General features: G+C 50.1%; 7 protein-coding genes across 7 annotated transcripts; 3 read left to right on the forward strand and 4 right to left on the reverse strand.

Moving 5' to 3' along the window:
* Window positions 1-16: 16 nt before the first annotated feature.
* CC84DRAFT_1134252 (uncharacterized protein) lies at window positions 17-1,867 on the reverse strand. Its single transcript, XM_018176016.1, has 4 exons — window positions 1,699-1,867; window positions 1,114-1,640; window positions 741-1,058; window positions 17-683 (listed from the first exon to the last, which is right to left on the reverse strand). Exons 1-4 carry the CDS (start codon window positions 1,817-1,819, stop codon window positions 195-197), a joined length of 1,455 nt encoding a protein of 484 aa, XP_018042378.1. The 5' UTR covers window positions 1,820-1,867; the 3' UTR covers window positions 17-194.
* A 576-nt stretch (window positions 1,868-2,443) lies between these two features.
* CC84DRAFT_1254364 (uncharacterized protein) lies at window positions 2,444-5,196 on the reverse strand (the record flags this gene model as incomplete). The annotated part of the gene is made up of 2 exons (XM_018184455.1): window positions 2,444-3,971; window positions 5,125-5,196. The coding sequence occupies 2 exons, from the start codon at window positions 5,194-5,196 to the stop codon at window positions 2,451-2,453; spliced, it is 1,593 nt and encodes a 530-aa protein (XP_018042379.1). The 3' UTR covers window positions 2,444-2,450.
* Window positions 5,197-5,794: 598 nt separating this feature from the next.
* On the forward strand, window positions 5,795-7,788 carry CC84DRAFT_1134257 (uncharacterized protein). The gene is made up of 3 exons (XM_018176017.1): window positions 5,795-6,255; window positions 6,304-7,147; window positions 7,204-7,788. The coding sequence occupies exons 1-3, from the start codon at window positions 5,885-5,887 to the stop codon at window positions 7,615-7,617; spliced, it is 1,629 nt and encodes a 542-aa protein (XP_018042380.1). The 5' UTR covers window positions 5,795-5,884; the 3' UTR covers window positions 7,618-7,788.
* Window positions 7,789-8,645: 857 nt separating this feature from the next.
* On the reverse strand, window positions 8,646-9,134 carry CC84DRAFT_1170826 (uncharacterized protein; the record flags this gene model as incomplete). The annotated part of the gene is made up of 1 exon (XM_018179876.1): window positions 8,646-9,134. The coding sequence occupies one exon, from the start codon at window positions 9,132-9,134 to the stop codon at window positions 8,646-8,648; it is 489 nt and encodes a 162-aa protein (XP_018042381.1).
* Window positions 9,135-9,565: 431 nt separating this feature from the next.
* Window positions 9,566-11,634, reverse strand: CC84DRAFT_1107987 (MFS general substrate transporter). The gene is made up of 3 exons (XM_018175185.1): window positions 10,839-11,634; window positions 10,697-10,789; window positions 9,566-10,639 (listed from the first exon to the last, which is right to left on the reverse strand). The coding sequence occupies exons 1-3, from the start codon at window positions 11,161-11,163 to the stop codon at window positions 9,732-9,734; spliced, it is 1,326 nt and encodes a 441-aa protein (XP_018042382.1). The 5' UTR covers window positions 11,164-11,634; the 3' UTR covers window positions 9,566-9,731.
* Window positions 11,635-12,563: 929 nt separating this feature from the next.
* CC84DRAFT_1107989 (uncharacterized protein) lies at window positions 12,564-13,407 on the forward strand. Its single transcript, XM_018175186.1, has 2 exons — window positions 12,564-12,706; window positions 12,782-13,407. Exons 1-2 carry the CDS (start codon window positions 12,647-12,649, stop codon window positions 13,265-13,267), a joined length of 546 nt encoding a protein of 181 aa, XP_018042383.1. The 5' UTR covers window positions 12,564-12,646; the 3' UTR covers window positions 13,268-13,407.
* A 605-nt stretch (window positions 13,408-14,012) lies between these two features.
* Window positions 14,013-16,343, forward strand: CC84DRAFT_1201128 (uncharacterized protein; the record flags this gene model as incomplete). The annotated part of the gene is made up of 3 exons (XM_018181704.1): window positions 14,013-14,070; window positions 14,135-15,044; window positions 15,203-16,343. 3 exons carry the CDS (start codon window positions 14,013-14,015, stop codon window positions 16,341-16,343), a joined length of 2,109 nt encoding a protein of 702 aa, XP_018042384.1.
* Between the last annotated feature and the right edge of the window lie 749 nt (window positions 16,344-17,092).

Here is a 17,092-nt window from a genome sequence, read left to right on the forward strand (position 1 = left end):
CCCCTCCGGCACCGAGGAGCCCCCATGCTTGCTTCACAAAGTGCGACTGTGGGGTGCAGGAATGGATGCTAATGCATAACAGGAATGTCACAATCCCTGGCGAAAATTCCCCCACCAGCATCTTCAAGACGAATGCTTTGCCTTGTGATGTCGAATCGGTAGTGGGAGCAGTGCATAGTGGATAATAGACTATCTTAGCATACACGACTTCCTCTCCGCTTTGCCGCGTCCTTGATCGCTAGACAGACCGCAGTCCATGCCATTAAGATCGCTGTGGTGCCTACAGCAATGTTAAAAACAATTATAGCATCTATCGAACTGCCCTCGAGCATCTTGCCAGTATCTTTATTGCTTATCATAAGGACTATGCCTCCCGACACAAGGCATAAACTAGTGACAATTTCCGTGAACGGTCTTTGGGGGCTGTCATCGCTGGGAGGCTTCAGGTATAGAATGCAGTAGGTCGCAATTCTGGCGATGGCAGCTCCCATGAAAAGCTCGCCCCACCTTTTGTGAAGCATGGCTATGACCGTAGAAGCTTGGTGGTGTTCGCCCATGATTGAACCCAGCAGGTAGATCACAATTGCGGGCATTGGGTTCATTGGAAGCTCGTACCGATCGGACTTTGGGCGTGGTGTAGTTGTCACCTTGGGAACTATCCGGGACTCGATGAGCATCCCGAGCTGTGAGTCGATCAGTCCCTCTAATCAGGCAGGCTCAGCGAAAGACGTCAAACTCACCAGTCCTCCTCCGAAAAACTTAACCGTGATAGAGACGTGTTGTATATCAGCCGTTGACCAGTCGCCACCAAGGTTGTTCAGATGCTCGAGCCAGATGTTCGAGGCGCCATACAGACATATCAACAGACACTCTACAAACTCTGCTGAAGGGACACTAGATAACCACAATCTTGTCGACTTGTTGTGTGGCTTCTTGTTCCATGCCCATCCCAACTTTGCAAAGCTTCCCAGCCAGCGCCCAAAGGTGAGGAGCCCACAGAAGACAAAGATCCCGCCTTTGATAAAGTGAGCTAATCCGGTGAATATGTTATGTCCTTGCTAGGCACTGTGAGTCTGGGTAGGTAAAGCGATCATTGAAACTCTTTTGACTTACGAACATCCCGCCGTACACAGCTGCACCAGTGGTAACGCAGGAGAAGCCGAGAAGCAAGATCAGCCAGTCGTTAATGGCTACAGTCACCACGAGAAGACTTTTTATCGACTGCGACGACCGTAGACTGTATTTAGTTCGGGGCGAAAGATCTCGCGCCTTGCAAATGGAGTTTGCCGCATCCATGTCTTCATCGCTGGGGCCAATATCTCGATACTCGAAACTTGATCCTGCCAGCTCGTCAGATAGCAGGGGCGATTGCGATACATCCGAGCTAGGAGAGTAGATGGGATCTTCTGCTTGTATTCTGCGCTTGAGCCGGAGGTACGACAATACCAGACCACAGGCCAGCCATACAGCGGCGAGGAATGTGCTCACCCATCCTAGCAGACCATGTTTCTCATTCTCGTACAAATTAGGCGTTTGGCGATTGTAAGTCACTCCCAGTAAGACTCCGAACAGATTCAAGCTGAAGAAAGTCGCTTGCAGCGGCGTGCGAAGCCACGACTGAGCGATGCTGAGCATGACAACTGTCTCGAATATTAGACAACGAAAGCGTTCCAATGTTTCGTCTCGGGAGGGACTGACCAGCAGGCAAAAGGAAAACCCAAGTTATGATCATGACAAATACATGGGCCAAGATCACGTTGCTGTGCTCTTCCAGGCGGAAGTAGGACATGGGTTGAATTTCAGTGTTGTTGAATGCCATTATTGCTTTTTGGTTATACGAATATATAGGTACCAAGGATATTAGAATTTTGGCCATTGCTTCATAGCAGCAAGCTACCAGTATATATACATGTATACACAGCGCTCTGAGACATTTGCTCAGCTACGCCGACCAGCTCAGCGCCCAGCACCGGGCTGAGAGTACCAATTCTACCATCTAGGATATTTGAGAGACCCGTGATACCAAAAAAAAAAGAGCCAAAGGTCACCCGCGGGAGGCTCGGCAGGCGATACCAACGATAGTGTGCAACCCGGTAGCGCTTACATCATATGCAAAAGGAAAGTCTTTTGCGGGCGATCACTCAGTACTAAGAGAAATCTTACAGCAAACATTCATGTGCCACGTTTCAGGCTATCTCGATTCAAGCCGCAGTGCTTACGTCCTGCAGGCGGGCGACTTTTAAGGATGAAACCTGGAACGTCTGCACGGGGAGTGAGAAACTGAAGGTTTGCCAAGTTTTCTAAGGAAGCAGAATGATGAGACTGCACATCTCCGGGCTGTAGTACCCAGACAAAGCTATCGCACAGATATGCTTCCGGCTGTAGGATCAAATGATAAAGGAAATAACTCATGTGAACGGAATGCAATATCCATAAATCTGTCGCTGAAATTACAAGAGTATGCCCTTTCCATCACGGAACACCTCATCGTACCAAGATTTTTCAGCCTCTCTCCTTGGGTCAGCTTCGCGGCAGATGGCATCCCAATCTGCCGCAGGCGTCAGCGCCCAGTTTCCTGTCTCAGTGTTTCGGACGAACAACATTGCCGGCTTGGGTTCGTCCAACGGCAAATATGGAATGACTTCCAACGGCCCGTCAGCGGCCTCCAGAATCATAAGCGTCTCACGAGCGGCCGACGACTGCATACGTGCTTGCAAGAGCTCACGCAGAAATGGGAACCACCATGTAGCGTCCCACCATGTTTGAAGCCGCCCTTTGAGTCCCTTTCGACGTGTGTTATAGTGAATGGCAATAGGCACGGCTGTTGTCCAAAAGTCCATGTATAGCGCCATTTCAGCCCAAGTCTTCGTACGGAGCTCGTTGTTCGCCAGCTTAGCCAGGGGCGGTTCGGCCTGGAGAATGTCCGCGGGTAGCGTCTGTATCCGAGGGGGGGCCACACCCGCTTTCTGCGACTCTTCATATATCTGATCCGAGGCCTTGAGGGGCACGAAATAGCCCAGCCACTCGTTATAACACGTCTGGAAGGAAATCTCCTGAGTGTAGTCGAGACCGACGTGGTACTCGAGCAACTGCCGCTTCTCGATAGCCGTCTCGCGGTTTGGTGAATCTTCCGCAAAGTCTTCCTTCTTAACAGTGTCGCGCCAAACCTCTTGCTCGCCAAAGATCTCAGCAAAGATGCCCTGGTCGCCCCCAAGAACTTTGGCCTGCGGCCTCCCTGAGGTCTCCACCACGTCGAGGAACTCTTCCATCCTTTCCTTGACGCGTTGGAAGTACCGTCGCATGTCACCAGCAGGTCCCATAAAACTACCACTGTTGAGGATCTTGGGTCGAACATAGACACTCCGGGAAAACCAAAAGTTGTAGTCGGTAAAGAAGCCATACACGCTATCAGGCAGAGTGCTGCCCGGTACGTCGCCACAGTGGAGGTCTGAAATCTCATCGCGAGGGGCTACGCACGCCTTTTGAGACGAGACTACTATGGTCTGTTGCATCAAGTCCTTGTCGAAGAAGCCATATTGTTCGGCGATGCGCTTGTTAGCACGCTGATTGATACTATAGTAGCGTTGAATGAGGACACTCGGAGGCAGCTGTAGCCAAATGTCGTGTGCGTCGATTCCAAAAACGAGGTCTTCTTCGTTCAGGCGTTGCTCGGGAGGAGCGAAGTCGCTAGTTGCCCATTCCAGGAAGTTAAGATAGCCAGTGATTTTGCCAAGCTGAGAGGGCCCGATACCCTTTGTGTCGGTCTCGAAGTCATTGTTCCAATTCACAAGGACTGGGGGTGGATAGCCCACAGCAATGGCGCTAGCGACAACTTTACAAAGATTCTGACTGGACTTGTCGACAGGTAGTACGAGGACGAGCTTCTGCTGCCCTGCGGCGATTGCACTGGGATTGACGGTATGCTCCAGGAGATAGGCACCTTCAGGTCGCCAGAATCGCTCGGTGGTAAGCTACGACAGGTTAGCAACAGGTTAGCTGATAGAAATCGCTGCAAATATGCGGTTCGGTGGGAGATGGATAACTCGAGAGATGGTACTCACATAGTAAAGCAAAGGCAATGCGATAGCTGAGAGCACGAAGATCAATAGCAAACCCTTCTTGATCCTGCGACGAGTGAAGCTTTGCGGGACACAGCAGCGAAGCGGACGCGTTGAGCCTGGCAGCGGCGTGTATGCGTACGATGACAGCGAAGTATCTGAGCCCATGACCGATTTCTACCTGGTCATCAAAGTCCCCTTCTCAATGTGTTCACAAGCATACATGGTTTCGAGTTATAGAGCTCCAGCATCAAACAAAACTGACGCGTTTCCACCATCGACAGCAATCGACGAGCAAATCAGATCGACAATGCGGCGAGAATAGCAACGTAGATAGGCACGCCTGATATGCGACTTGGAATGCCATCCTTCGTAAAACTTGTCTCTCACTGGATAATACTGTGCAGGTTGAGTCAGCGATACGACCATCTTGGGACAAAAGACGCACAGCCAGGGGCCAAGTCACTGTCAAAGCACGATTCCTTCGAGCACTCATGTTACTTCGCCCGCAATAGTGAGAAGCCTGAAATCCTGGTTTTCTCGGACCTTGAAGTCAGCAACTTTCTTGCCGGGCCAGTTGAAGCCTGACCGAGCGTCGACGAAGCTTGGGGCCTGGTTTTCAAAGTGGAGTCTGGCGGTGAGTTCGCGGGGGCCTGAACAGCCTCGCTAGTGGGTCGTAGATCGCAGGGATTTCAATCGCCACTGAAGTGCTAGTGCCTAGGCAATTCATGTCAACGAGTAAGTATATGCGAAGGTGACCGCGATCGTGACCTAGTGTGTCTCGGGATGCGATGAATGATAGTGCTTAGCGCACGGATTGCCAAAGCCAATTTATCTATGGTGCGTTTGGGTTCAGATACCTTGGATATTTGAACACCCACAGCGACAGTGGTCCGAGCCCTGTCTGATAAGTATCTCCCCTCAACGTGTGTATCTAATTTGTATTACATTCCTTGCGACGTTGAGAGCACAATCTGGTTCTCTCTGGACGGACCCCGGGATTTAACACGCTTTGCAGTGTTCGCACTGCCATATCCAGGTGTCCTATAATATACCTCATACGTACTGACAAATGCGTCAGGGGGCCGATTGGGTCGCCTCCCGAGAACCATCGCCCATCACTGTCGTAGAGGTTCATATTCGCGCGAGAAGCTCTCAGATCTATGGTCATCTTCACATTGTGGCCATGTTAGTCTGTCTCAGCATGTTATGACAATGCAGCTTCCGACACGTTGTTCCAGCATGTGTGGCAGTGCAAATCCGCCTCACCGTTGGATAAACGCCTCGCTGCCTCGAGTGCAATTCGACCGTTCATTCGGCAAATAACAGTATGAAAATCACGCGAGCGATGATAAATCGATCGCTTGGGGTTTGGCGATGATATCACCTTTGAGAGTGAAAAACTATGCAGGACGAGCAAGACAAGAAGGAATAATAAGCTGCCGAAGGGTAACTTCTGTAAGGATGTGGCAACAACCTGAACATCAAATTCTAGGTGTGATAGACGGTACCCAGTAGTGCTGTACTGCTGTGATGCTGCGCAATTCATAACTCTCGTCTACAGCACGCGATGCCTGAGGCAACTTTTCACACTTGGCTCTCTAGAGCTGCGCCTCCTTTCTGCCTTTGTTCAGCATCACAGCCAGGTGATGGGAATTTCGAAGAGCGTTGCCTAGACTATCAACGGATTATAAAAATATTCAGAAAGCAGCATCGGGTTCGTCCAACAAACCCTCCTTTTACTTTTGCAGATCAATTCCATCTGGCGGTGCTGCCTGGGTCACATTACGTGCGAAGACACCGATAATCATCTTCCCCTCGTCACTATGTCCCGAAAAACGGAGAAATTCACCCAAAGTATTGGTCTCAATACTGTTCCTGGAGATATCCATCATCTTATCCTCTCGGAGCTTAAGGACTCGCCATCTTCCGCACTTCGAAACGTCTCGCAATCTTCCAAAACTCTACAAGATGCTGGATTCTCGTTCATGTACCGGAATTTGATACTTTGCAAGCCACTCAAGGGTGGCAAAGAATTGTTAGCATATGAAAGTCTTCTCGACAGGTTTCGCGGTGCTACAGCAGGGGATATCGCAAGACATGTTCGCAGTATCACTGTGAAAAACCATATACCCCAAGAAGATTTGATCTTGATTGTTGAGAAGATCGCAGAATTTGGTACACTTCGCGAAGTCAAGTAAGTCATCTGAGCAGAACCTAGTATGTGCAGACTAACCCCCCATAGCTGGAATACCTGTGCTCATATTCCAGAAGAAGTCTTGATTAAGCTTGTGTCTGCTTGGCCCGACTTGGAGATCTCCGCTACTGTTATCGATCGGCACGAGACCCAGGTCGAGGCGCATCGCTCAATGGATTTTAAGCTGCTGTCGTCTCCACTTCTTACTCGGTTGACGTACATCGTGTATGATCACGGCTCCTCAGAGGGAGATCCGTCACGTTCAGAGTGGCCTCAATTGTCCCAGGCTTTGGCTGGAACGAGTAATCTCCGGTACCTTTCCATCCAGAGCGAACCAGATCAAAGGGGACGCTTCGGCAAGATTGTGGAAGACACGGTGCAGGAATCGATACCGCGCCTAGACCTTTCTTTTGGCGCGAACTTCTCCAGACTCGAATATCTCAGCATCCGCACCCTCGGATATACATCCTATGCGTGGGATGAGGAATATTGTCGTACCCTGCGTGACACTACGCATCTATCCCGCTTGCGATCGCTCGACTTCGGGCTCGAAGACCCAGGAGCTTTCTTCACAATCTTCTCAGGACATCTTCCAAAACTCGAAAGCCTGCGATTCGGGGTAACAAGAGCCTCCTCCTTAGAACTGGCTAGAGACTTCATGGATTCACTGAACCCATTGACAAGCCTTCACATTGATAATGCTAAGAGAGGACTCGACGTGCTTTGGCCCGTCATCTACAAGCATAGAGAGACGCTCAGGACTTTGGTTCTTGGACCTAGCTGGGGTCCATACTGTTCTGCCGAGTATACCGACGACTCCTTGCTGGAAACGGTCCCTGTCACGTTTCCGAAGCTTGAGCGACTTGGGTGGTCAATACCCTTCAATGCCATCGTAAGCCTACCTTCTTCCATGTCATGATGCATTTTAAAGCTTACTCCCGTACACAGAATGATGAAGGCACCCTTCCTGTTCTGTCGAAGATGAACCTCCGGAAGCTAGATCTGTACATGGACCTTCCTAGCCAAGCCTCTGAATACAGCGAAGCGCTCCAAGGAGATGCTATGAGCGGTTCGAACAACCCTCCACTAAAAAGGTCTCAGTCGATAGCTGCGGCAACTCGGATTGCGGATAAAATATCGCAAAAGCAGAAAGACCCACTCGAGTGGCTAACAGTTCATATTTCACGGTCGTTTTATATGGATAGATTTCAACCGTACAATGGGTACACAGCATTTCAACTACGGCGACAAGAGCGACCGAGTGCTAAGGAGGAGAAGTACTGCGTCCGTGGAAATATGAATTGGCGATGGAACAAGTCCCCATTCCTTAGCGAAGAGCTTCTTTTTGAGGAAGTGAACTAGACTCACTTTTCTTTATATGCGTATCCCAATTTACAAGGATGAAGTGCATAGACTGTCTCACTCGGGAATAGGGAGTATGGACGTTACCCATGCGTATTCTATCGCTCGTTGTTACGTAATTAGCGGACAGGAAATATACGATTTCTTATCACGCCTAGCATTCCGATCAACCTATACAGAGTGAAGGAAAAACGTTCGAGTGCATATTTCAAGTGTCTGTGCCTATCTTGGGCTACGCATTGATCATAGGATACTACCATGATAGTTATGTCTGCAGCCTACTGGTTGATGTAGGGCTGATCTTCGTTGCTTCGGTATTCACTACAAAGATCTTGATCATAAGCAGTCGTCGGAGCTCTTTGATCGCACGCTCCGCACATGCTTCATAGTTCATATTACCGGAATCGTCAGAATTAGAGCCACAGACAGAATCCACTTCCTCAGATGGGCCGGCAAGGAAATGACTTGCGCGATGTGCCAGATCAGGAAGTACAGCTGTACTCTCTGTTTTTGCCGTTAAGGTTCGAGGCGTGGCGATTCGCTTGAACTCCGGCGCGGCTGTAGAGCTCCTTGGCTGAGAGCAGGTTGCTCAGCTTTGCGCTTTGCCATCGCTGTTGCTCCATTCTATGGAAGTCAGAGAATTTCTTGGAGTCAAAAGTAAGTGTAAGGTAAAATCTGTGAGGGGCAAAGCCTGGCGTTAGGCGTACACCACCTTCCAACACTGACGCGCGATCACGTGCCTCCGGGAAAGTGAAGGCGAATACGATCTGGGCGTGAACGTCTATTGAATTGGACATACTCATATTAGATTGATATTTCAGAGCCAGTGATTCTGAACAGACAGGATTAATGGCGACGCATGTAGATCGCGGCTTGCGAAGAAGCCGCACGAGGTGCTCTTTCAACATACGTAGACTGAAGTAAAAGCTTGCGCCAACACCAATTTCGCCTTGGCATGCTTGCTGTTGCATTGTAAAAGGTTCAGGGCAAACCCTCTCGAGGGCGAACAGATGCACCATGCAGCCTAGCTAGCACTTTGCGTCTGTAGAATTGGACGCTGTCATTCTCTTCTGCAGCTCCTGTGTCGCCACCGGATCCACAAACTCCATGCTCCTCTCCACCTTCGTTCCCTGCGCATCCATCCAGAGCCACCAAACCAGATCGTTCTCCACAGGTTCCTGCCCTGGTGCCTTCATCTGATAGGACACTCTCGCGACCACGGAACCTTGCACCTCGTCTACCGCTAACGCCTTCACCTCGTTTGTCTCGCTCTCCAACTTGAGCGTCATCGATGCCACGCGCATCATGAAGCCTTCGAGGTCGGACGTTCCTTTCATAGGTGGTGTTTGCGAGACGAAGTAGTTGTGGCCGAAAGTGTGAGTGTAATTTGGGGCGCGCGCAGCGCGGATCTTCGCCATATCGAAGCGAAGCTCGTCTAAGGTCGTTGTGTTTGGCATGAGCGAGAGGGAGGTGATGAAGGCAAGAGCCGTGCCTCGGAGAAGGTCGTAAGCGACCATGACGGCAACTTCTTTTGTATGCTTTTGTGGCAACTGAACGTGACAGGAATGTGAGGATCTTCCAGGGACAAGGGCAGGCCAGAAAGAATCTGAGAGCGTGAAGCTGTAATATGGAATGCGCTTAGCGTTTTGTAGCTGTTCTGAATCTCGCGAAAGGAACATATATCTTATACAAATGCAGAGTACTGCACTCACGGTAGCACAGTAAGCACCCTCTCAATCACCGTGAATTCTGCAATCTTGAATCATTGTGGAATGGTGACGACTACACAGGACGCCTGTTAGTTTGCGAAGAAGCTCAAATCTGCGAGGTGCGATTCGGTTTAGTATACGCTGGAAGATTGCCGCAATAGGAAGGCCTCCCCCTTCATTTTGCACTGCGGCTCTGGGGTCGGGAATGCAACGTTGCAAAGCAGATTGGAATCGGACTTGGTGACATCGCAGTGCATACATCGGAAACGAACCAATCTGCTACCCGTAATCTGCTCAGGCACAACTAAATGAGTTTGCTTCTTCACAAATGCGTCATTTGAGGTAAACAATGATGCACAGCAACTCCTTGGATTTCATTTGGTGTGATGGTGTATGGCCAGCTTTTTAGAACTTCGTCCGCCAACCCCACCCTGCAGCTACAATTCGTGTCGATAAGAATGCCAGGAAGGCCGCCATGTAAGAAGCTCCAGCAAACATGATCAACCCAGTAAAGGCACCACCGCTGGCATTTATGATCGCACCTGCGATAGGAATGCTGACAAGCACAGCGAGTGAAGAGATTGAAAACGTCGTACCAGATCGCTTGCCGTAGTCTTCGGTCTTGCAAACTTGTCCAATGCAAACAGGCGTTAAGCTGATAGCAGCCCCTGACCAGAATCCAAAGATCACGGCGAAAGCCGTTATGGCTGCCTCGCTTGCGCCTGATGTGAGCCAGAGCGCAAAGATGAAGGTTGCGCATGTGAAAGAAGTGATACACATGACGTTGAAGTAGCCAAACCGGTCAGCGACATAGCCTGGGAGTGCGCGACCAGGTATCGCGCCTGCATTGAGCAGTGCAGACAATCGGAATGCGTGTTGCGGTTCAACCCCTTGGTAGATGGCGTAGGAGGAGATGTACGTGTACGGTACGAAAACGGCGAATTCGACAAGCCATACTGCTAGCGTAGTGAGAGCGTAGTTCGTGTCCTTCAGAGCCTTCAGGTCGATCGAAGCGCCGGCTTTCTTGTTATGTGGAAGTCTTTTTCGGAGGAGCCAGGAAGCGAGAGCGCCTGCTATCAGGCAGATGAAACCCACGATACGAATCGCCCAGCCGTATCCTATTATTGGAGCAGCGTATAGGATGATCAATGGGAATACGATCCCGCCGATACCGCCCGCGGTGCAAGCAATCCCGGTGGCCAGTGCTCGACGTTTTGTGAACCAGTGTCCAATTGTCGCTATTGCAGGTGTGAATTGGCACGAAGCAGAGAGACCCCCAAGTACCCCAAAAGTGAGGATGAATTGGTAGTATTCTATATTTGACAATAAGCTTCCTCACTTCCAATAAAGGTAAGCCATCATTAACATACCTTCACAAACGCTGAGTAGCATGATAGCAGCCACTATGCCCACAGATCCGGGAATCATCAACAACCGCACATCGTGTGCATCGAAGATTGGCCCTACAAACTGATTAGCATTGGACGCACTAAGAGATGCTGAGTTACTCACCGACTTGTGCACCTGTGAAGTAAAGGAAGAACGCATATACGCCAAATATCCACCCAATGTCAAATTCCGTGTAGTCGCGTAACTGATGTGTCCACACCCAAGCCTGGAGCACACCAACGGTGTTGAGCAACCCCATGCTCGGGATCATAGCACACCAAGCACCAAATACCACCGTCCATGCCTCTCGTCCACCATCAGGATATTCATCTAAGTCATCGAACAAACCCAAGGCTCCTGTTTCCGGAGAGTTCTGTTGTACGACTTCTTGCTGTCCGTTCAATACTGAAGGATTGGGAATTACACCAGTGGAGGTCTTATTCGTCATTGTAAGTATTTCCTTCAATTTCAGCGCTTATCCAGAGCTATCGAAGTACCTCAGAGTTGAGGTAGGTAAGATCTCTTGAAGGAGTGTATCACTTGGAGGTATTCGATGAAGAGAACTTGAGTTCAGGAGATCTAGGCGCACAGAAACGCCATCCTGAATGACTGACAAACGAATGGCAACGATTGATTTTGTCGGTTTCGCGATCGAAGAGTCCGCGGGGCGGAGGAAGGGTTTAGCGAGTTAAACCATCCTTGGTAAAGCTTAGTGTGAATAGGAGAAAACTAGAGTTCGGCTCGGCGCATTCCGATGGAAAACCATGCGGCCAAGATTGTTCCCTCGGCTGGCGCAACTGGTCGAACGACCGGATGTCTATTGTTCCTCGCTGTTGACGATGTAAGAAGATGTTCAGATATCTCTTGACCGTGGCGTATGGTGAAGAGCCAGTCGTTGAATCTGGTATATCCCAGTTCGTCGAAGTCTGGATCGTAATGATGAGGGATACTCCAGGGCACACTACTCTCACCAGCGTGAAGTTCGCCCAGTAATCCAACACGTGAGCTGGATAAGCCCTTAGCATTGCCGAAAGTGGAAATTTTCACATCTCTGTGGAAAATAGATTAAATTCTGGGCTTGGCGCACGGACAACTCACTGGCATACGCTACCTTGTACGGTAAGTTGGCAGATGGTCTATCGGTAGGCCATTGCTGGGAAAAGCAGCACGAGTAAACCGCCTTCGTATCAGGCGAAGGTGTTTTGTTTGATCGCGTACACGGGTAGTGCAATATTAAAGCCTGGACTACTGCCATGGATATCTCCCGTGTCCAGAGGGTGAGCAAGCAAGAGTCGAACAATAGCAAAGGTGGCTATATTGTTGACCAAGCAGGGCGAGTGCCGGGAAACAATCTAAGGTCTTGCCTTGACCTTGCGTATGATCGACTTCTACTAAGACACAGCACGACGACGGGTAACAGTCATTCGAAAGGAGGCTGGATCTCCTGGTCAATTTTGGAGGAAAATCCAATAAATACCGCAGGGTACATTTCAGGTGGAGGCATAAGTTATCCTCGCTGAATAACAGCCGCTCATGCGCGTAGCCGGTAATATAGGCTCGATGGTGATTTCGCAACTCCATCGATGGATCGAGATGCGCCTGACACGGCGAAGAATTTCATCGCTCCCTGTCCCGGGTAATATCCTCGAATCATTTCGAAGAAGCCTTTCGAGATCGGATAAAATACAAATGGTATGGAGGCAACGAGCTTGGCAGATGGTCAAATCTGAGTTCTGGAAAGGATAACTTCACCGCCAAGCAGATCGCTAATCCATATATAGATTAGCCCGCTTTAAGCGACCTTCCCACATTCCCCATAGTGATACCAACATCGGTCCACATGCATAAGTCTACGAACATCATCTAAACCCATCCACAAGATATTCGCAGTCAAAATTCAAGAAATCAACACCCAGTCTCACAAAAACACAATGACCACTCAAAACTTCTCAAAGCACTACCCTGCGGAGGATGAGGCGCAGATGAAGAAGGTGAGCACGACTAACGCGTGACCTGCGGACATTGAGTGCGATTACATGACCTATACGATGCTGATTACATCGAAGGCCCGCAAGACGGCTCACCCGACCAAGTACCGTGGCTCTCTCCAGCCTGGGACGGTACTCATTCTCCTGGCCGGTCGCTTTAGGGGCAAGCGTGTGGTCCTTCTTCGACAGCTTTCTCAGGGAGTCCTCCTCATCACGGGTCCGTTCAAGTCAAATGGAGTTCCACTACGACGCGTCAACCATCGCTACGTCATTGCAACTTCCACCACTGTCGACATTACCGGAGCCGATAATGAGGTCCTGGACCGTGTGAGCGAAGATGAGTACTGGGCGCGAGAGAAGAAGGAGGGCAAAGGTGAGGATGAGTTCTTCCAGAACGGTGAGGCCCCGTCAAAGAAAGAGACGGACCCTCAGCGTATCGAGGATCAGAAGAAGGTCGACAAGGCCATCATGAGCAACATCCGCAAGGTTCCGGATCTGGAGTCGTACTTGGCTGCCACTTTCAGTCTCAGGGGTGACGAAAAGCCCCACGAGATGGTCTTTTAAGCGGTAGATGGCATCAAAGATACGAGTTTCCATCCTATAGGGTTCAGGAGGTTCTAGAGATACCCAGCCATGTTTAGTTGCAATGCAACACGAGGCGCGAGCACGAATACATGCACGAAACAAATAAATAACCCGTTTCCTCCGATCTTGTAACGCCTAGGCGGAAAGGCTTCCAATTCAAACTAGCCGTTACATGTGCATCGAAAGACTATCCATAAAATAGTGGCTGATTCACACACGACGTCACCAGACCGTGATTGGTATTGCAGCCCTAATATTCACAGAGACTTACATGGAAGTTTAGTTGGCAATCGTGTCGATCCAAGCCCATACAAGAGTGGAAAACAGCTTGACTCCAAAGATCTGCGGTTCGGCCAGACGAGGCCTACCTATGGTTACGAGGGCGACAGTTGTGACGCGTCTGATTGGTTGGAGCGAAAGATGAGGCTGAATGCGCAGCCCTGGTGAAACACGAACACCTTGTGCCGGGCGACCATACTCGCCAACCCAGCATCACCAACATCAACCACTCCAGCGTGTCCTTCGGAGCTTTGAGACACCGTTAAGCGAATCCACGAGCTTTGTTCATCTTCACTAGGAGACACTGGCGAATGGTGTAATAGGACGTGGCAACCTCGATTGGGACGCAAATTGCCTATGAACGTGTCAGCCTGGCACTGGGGCTTTCATTCATAGCCGCAGCTTTCGCCCTGCATTTACATCTCGACTTGCCATCGATATCACGATGGGCAGTCATCACAGCCGTGAGGTTGCCCGATTCTGGTACGATTATACAACAAAAGGTCAGTATTTTCACGGTAGCTTTCCTGGTGTTGGGTGTCGCTGGGTGATCTGACATTGATGCAGAGAGTCTGTGGACTGTCACAGATCCCTCAGGCTTTGTGGTCGTGGCGATAGCAACGGTCTGGCTCTCTTTGGCTGTAAAGTACATTAAAATGATATTGGGAAACCTAGCTTCGAAGACTCTACTTCACTGGGGTACAGGTCGACGCAATGCGGATCCAGAACAAAGATACCTGTTGGGTCCTGGTCAAACCTCGAGTGGGAGCACTTCGCCGCTTGCGAGTATTTTGAAAGAGACGAGCGGGATACGAGATCTCTCCGAGCAAGTGCTTCTGAACAAGAGAAGGTTAAGCTGTAAAGAAAGGCTGACATTAGCCGTTTTTACACTCGTAGTGGCTGGCTTTGGAACTGGGATGATTGTTGGGGGAATTCGAGCAGCCGGAATAAGATCAGTCGGCCCAGTGCTGTTGCATTCCGATGTATGTGGACTCTGGTTGTTTGATGGAGAGACTCGCTCAGACCTTGCAACGCGAGCTGCTCTCAATGACTTGGCAAAGGAAGAAAGAGCTGCCCAGTATGCCGACAACTGTTACCGCCAACAATTCGGGACAGACAAAAGACGCTGCACATTCTATTATCGGGACCGTCTTCAATACGGCTCAGCAGATTTCTCGAGACCGTGTCCATTTAAGGGGAACATGTGCAGTAACAACATTACGGTCACTTTTGAATCTCCGATCATTGACGCGAGCCAACTGGGCATCAACAGCCAGACAACTCACAAGTTCCGCCGTATCACACAGTGTGCACCACTGCGTATGGATCAGCGCTTTATCCAAGCTTCCACAGAGAACGGAACCACGACGTACCGCTACTTCTACGGAGAAAAACCTGGCGCAGATCCTCCAGTCAACTACACCTTCTTAACAGTTGGAGATCCTTGGGATCGTTTGGCGCCAGTATATGACATCTTGTAAGTTAATGATATATCGATTGACTGCCGTCTGACCCCTTCAGCGCGTATAGCACGGCTTCAGAGCCTCCTCTGTGGCAACCAATCCCTGAGTTAGTGCCGCCTAACTATAGTACTGTGACACTACTATTCGTCTCCTCGCTACGGATACTTTACAGTGAAAGCAGCGATGATCCAATATTTCCGGCAGACCAGGCAGTACCTGTGACAGGTGACTCAAAAAGATGGTTTAGAAATTCGGACCCTCGCGCTCGCCCGCTCGCTTGCTTGAACCAAATCGAGATCTGTACGCCAGACGAACGACTGTGTTTACCATTTCGAAAGCCTGACGACGACACCAACTGGGAATGGACACCCGAGTTTACGCTACTCTACACATCCTTATTCCAGACAGACATCTTTGATTCGATCAAGATGCGCCAAGGTCGAGCACTCAAAGCGCAAGAAGCAGTTGCAGGATACTTCTCTACTTCGCTAGGCCATGAACCTTGGGCTAACGAGGTGGAGAATCTGGTCGCCATCGCGCATGCTCGCAGCCAGATCAACGCATGGAGTGTGGCTAGTGGTGAAGACTCCATCCACGAAACAGAAAGATACAAACTTGTGAACGGCACTCAAAACACATGCGGATTATTTAAATACAGACCACAAGGCTATGCAACCCTGAAGGGGGTGCCTCTTCTTCTTGTTCTATTTTTGACCGTTGTGCTGTGGGTACTGAGTCTGGAATCAGAGGTATTCGGCCCCGGTGGTGCTTTTCGAAAATTCTTCATAAGCGTCTGGCAATTTATCACTAGAAGTCACGATTCGGCGACGATCTCACCATCATCTAGTGCCACACAAGAGACGGATACAAGGAATCGTGCAGAAAATTCACCAACGAATAATCAGCTGCCAGTGGTACAGCCTGGGGACAGACAGCGACCGCCTCAATCCACAACATCCTCCGAATCTAGAACGCCGTCTCACACCGATACATCTAATGTTCGCGTCCCGAGCCCGACTCCACCTAGTGATGCAGCGACACCATCGGCAGCTAGCATGCCTTCGAGCAATACGCAAGAGAGTGTAGAAGCAGCGCAGTTGACGAGCACGGCTCCTGTGAGAGATTCAAACATAGGCGTGAGAGAGGACATTCCGAATGATACGGATGAGGCCGAAGTCGAGTGGAAACCACTTGTCTACTACTATCTCTTCTGGGAAGGCCCGCGATCTCTCCTCCGAAAAGCACCCATGAACCCTGCGGGAAGGAGGGAGTCAAACCCCGGCCCTACTAATTATGGTACCATTCAAGCTTAGATCTTGAACGATCGTTCAAGCGACGACGGACGATGCAGAACCCCTACTCAAGATGGGATTGTTTGACAGACTTCGCCAACTCTTGAGGCTCTGCTTTCGCTACCAATATATAGTGGTCAAGACACGGCTCGATGATAAGCCGGTTGATTGGTGGACGCCAGGCGCGCATGACTTGAATCCGGTAAAGATGTCTGGTTTTTGCCCAGTCATTGGTCACGCCTGCATGCAGTACAACGCATGTGCATATACGAGGCACACTGAATGCATCAGGCTGAACACCTCAATTGAAGTTAACTCTGCTTTACCGCTCCCTACGTGTTGTTCCATATCGCAGCCTTCTTTTCGCCTTTTTGCAACTCGCACTGGACGAGTTTCCGCATCATGTCCAGTACAGAGTCACCATGGATATGGAGCGCTGAACATCGCGACTATTACCAGGCTGTAAAAAGCCTTGATGGAACTTGGCGCTACATCTGGAGACGCGATCAGATACCGTCTGGAAGCACAGTACAGTAAGCTTAAACTTCGATGTACACACGATCCAATCACAAGCTGAGAGCACATCGCAGAACTTCTTCCAACCAAGGTCCCTACGACCAACAACAACGCAGCATTACAAGCCAGCAAGATAGCTCTGCCATATCAAACGGATACACGCCTTCTCAAGGGCCCACCTACGTACAAGCCCAGCCTAGCTCAACATTACCGTATGGACCTTCAAGCACGAGCCCATACACCACGATATACCC

This window comes from Paraphaeosphaeria sporulosa, assembly GCF_001642045.1.
Source record: "Paraphaeosphaeria sporulosa strain AP3s5-JAC2a unplaced genomic scaffold CC84scaffold_1, whole genome shotgun sequence".
Lineage (NCBI taxonomy): Eukaryota > Fungi > Ascomycota > Dothideomycetes > Pleosporales > Didymosphaeriaceae > Paraphaeosphaeria > Paraphaeosphaeria sporulosa.

Coding starts and splice junctions, on each gene's coding strand:
- CC84DRAFT_1134252 (XM_018176016.1), bottom strand. CDS start 1,819: ATGGCATTCAACAACACTGAAATTCAACCCATGTCCTACTTCCGCCTG. Junction 1,059..1,113: donor CTGTGTACGGCGGGATGTTC/GTAAGTCAAAAG, acceptor CACAGTGCCTAG/CAAGGACATAACATATTCAC. Junction 684..740: donor AGTTTTTCGGAGGAGGACTG/GTGAGTTTGACG, acceptor ATCGACTCACAG/CTCGGGATGCTCATCGAGTC.
- CC84DRAFT_1134257 (XM_018176017.1), top strand. CDS start 5,885: ATGTCCCGAAAAACGGAGAAATTCACCCAAAGTATTGGTCTCAATACT. Junction 6,256..6,303: donor GGTACACTTCGCGAAGTCAA/GTAAGTCATCTG, acceptor AACCCCCCATAG/CTGGAATACCTGTGCTCATA. Junction 7,148..7,203: donor CAATACCCTTCAATGCCATC/GTAAGCCTACCT, acceptor TCCCGTACACAG/AATGATGAAGGCACCCTTCC.
- CC84DRAFT_1107989 (XM_018175186.1), top strand. CDS start 12,647: ATGACCACTCAAAACTTCTCAAAGCACTACCCTGCGGAGGATGAGGCG. Junction 12,707..12,781: donor ATGAGGCGCAGATGAAGAAG/GTGAGCACGACT, acceptor ATTACATCGAAG/GCCCGCAAGACGGCTCACCC.
- CC84DRAFT_1107987 (XM_018175185.1), bottom strand. CDS start 11,163: ATGACGAATAAGACCTCCACTGGTGTAATTCCCAATCCTTCAGTATTG. Junction 10,790..10,838: donor CTTCACAGGTGCACAAGTCG/GTGAGTAACTCA, acceptor ATCAGTTTGTAG/GGCCAATCTTCGATGCACAC. Junction 10,640..10,696: donor GCTACTCAGCGTTTGTGAAG/GTATGTTAATGA, acceptor TGTCAAATATAG/AATACTACCAATTCATCCTC.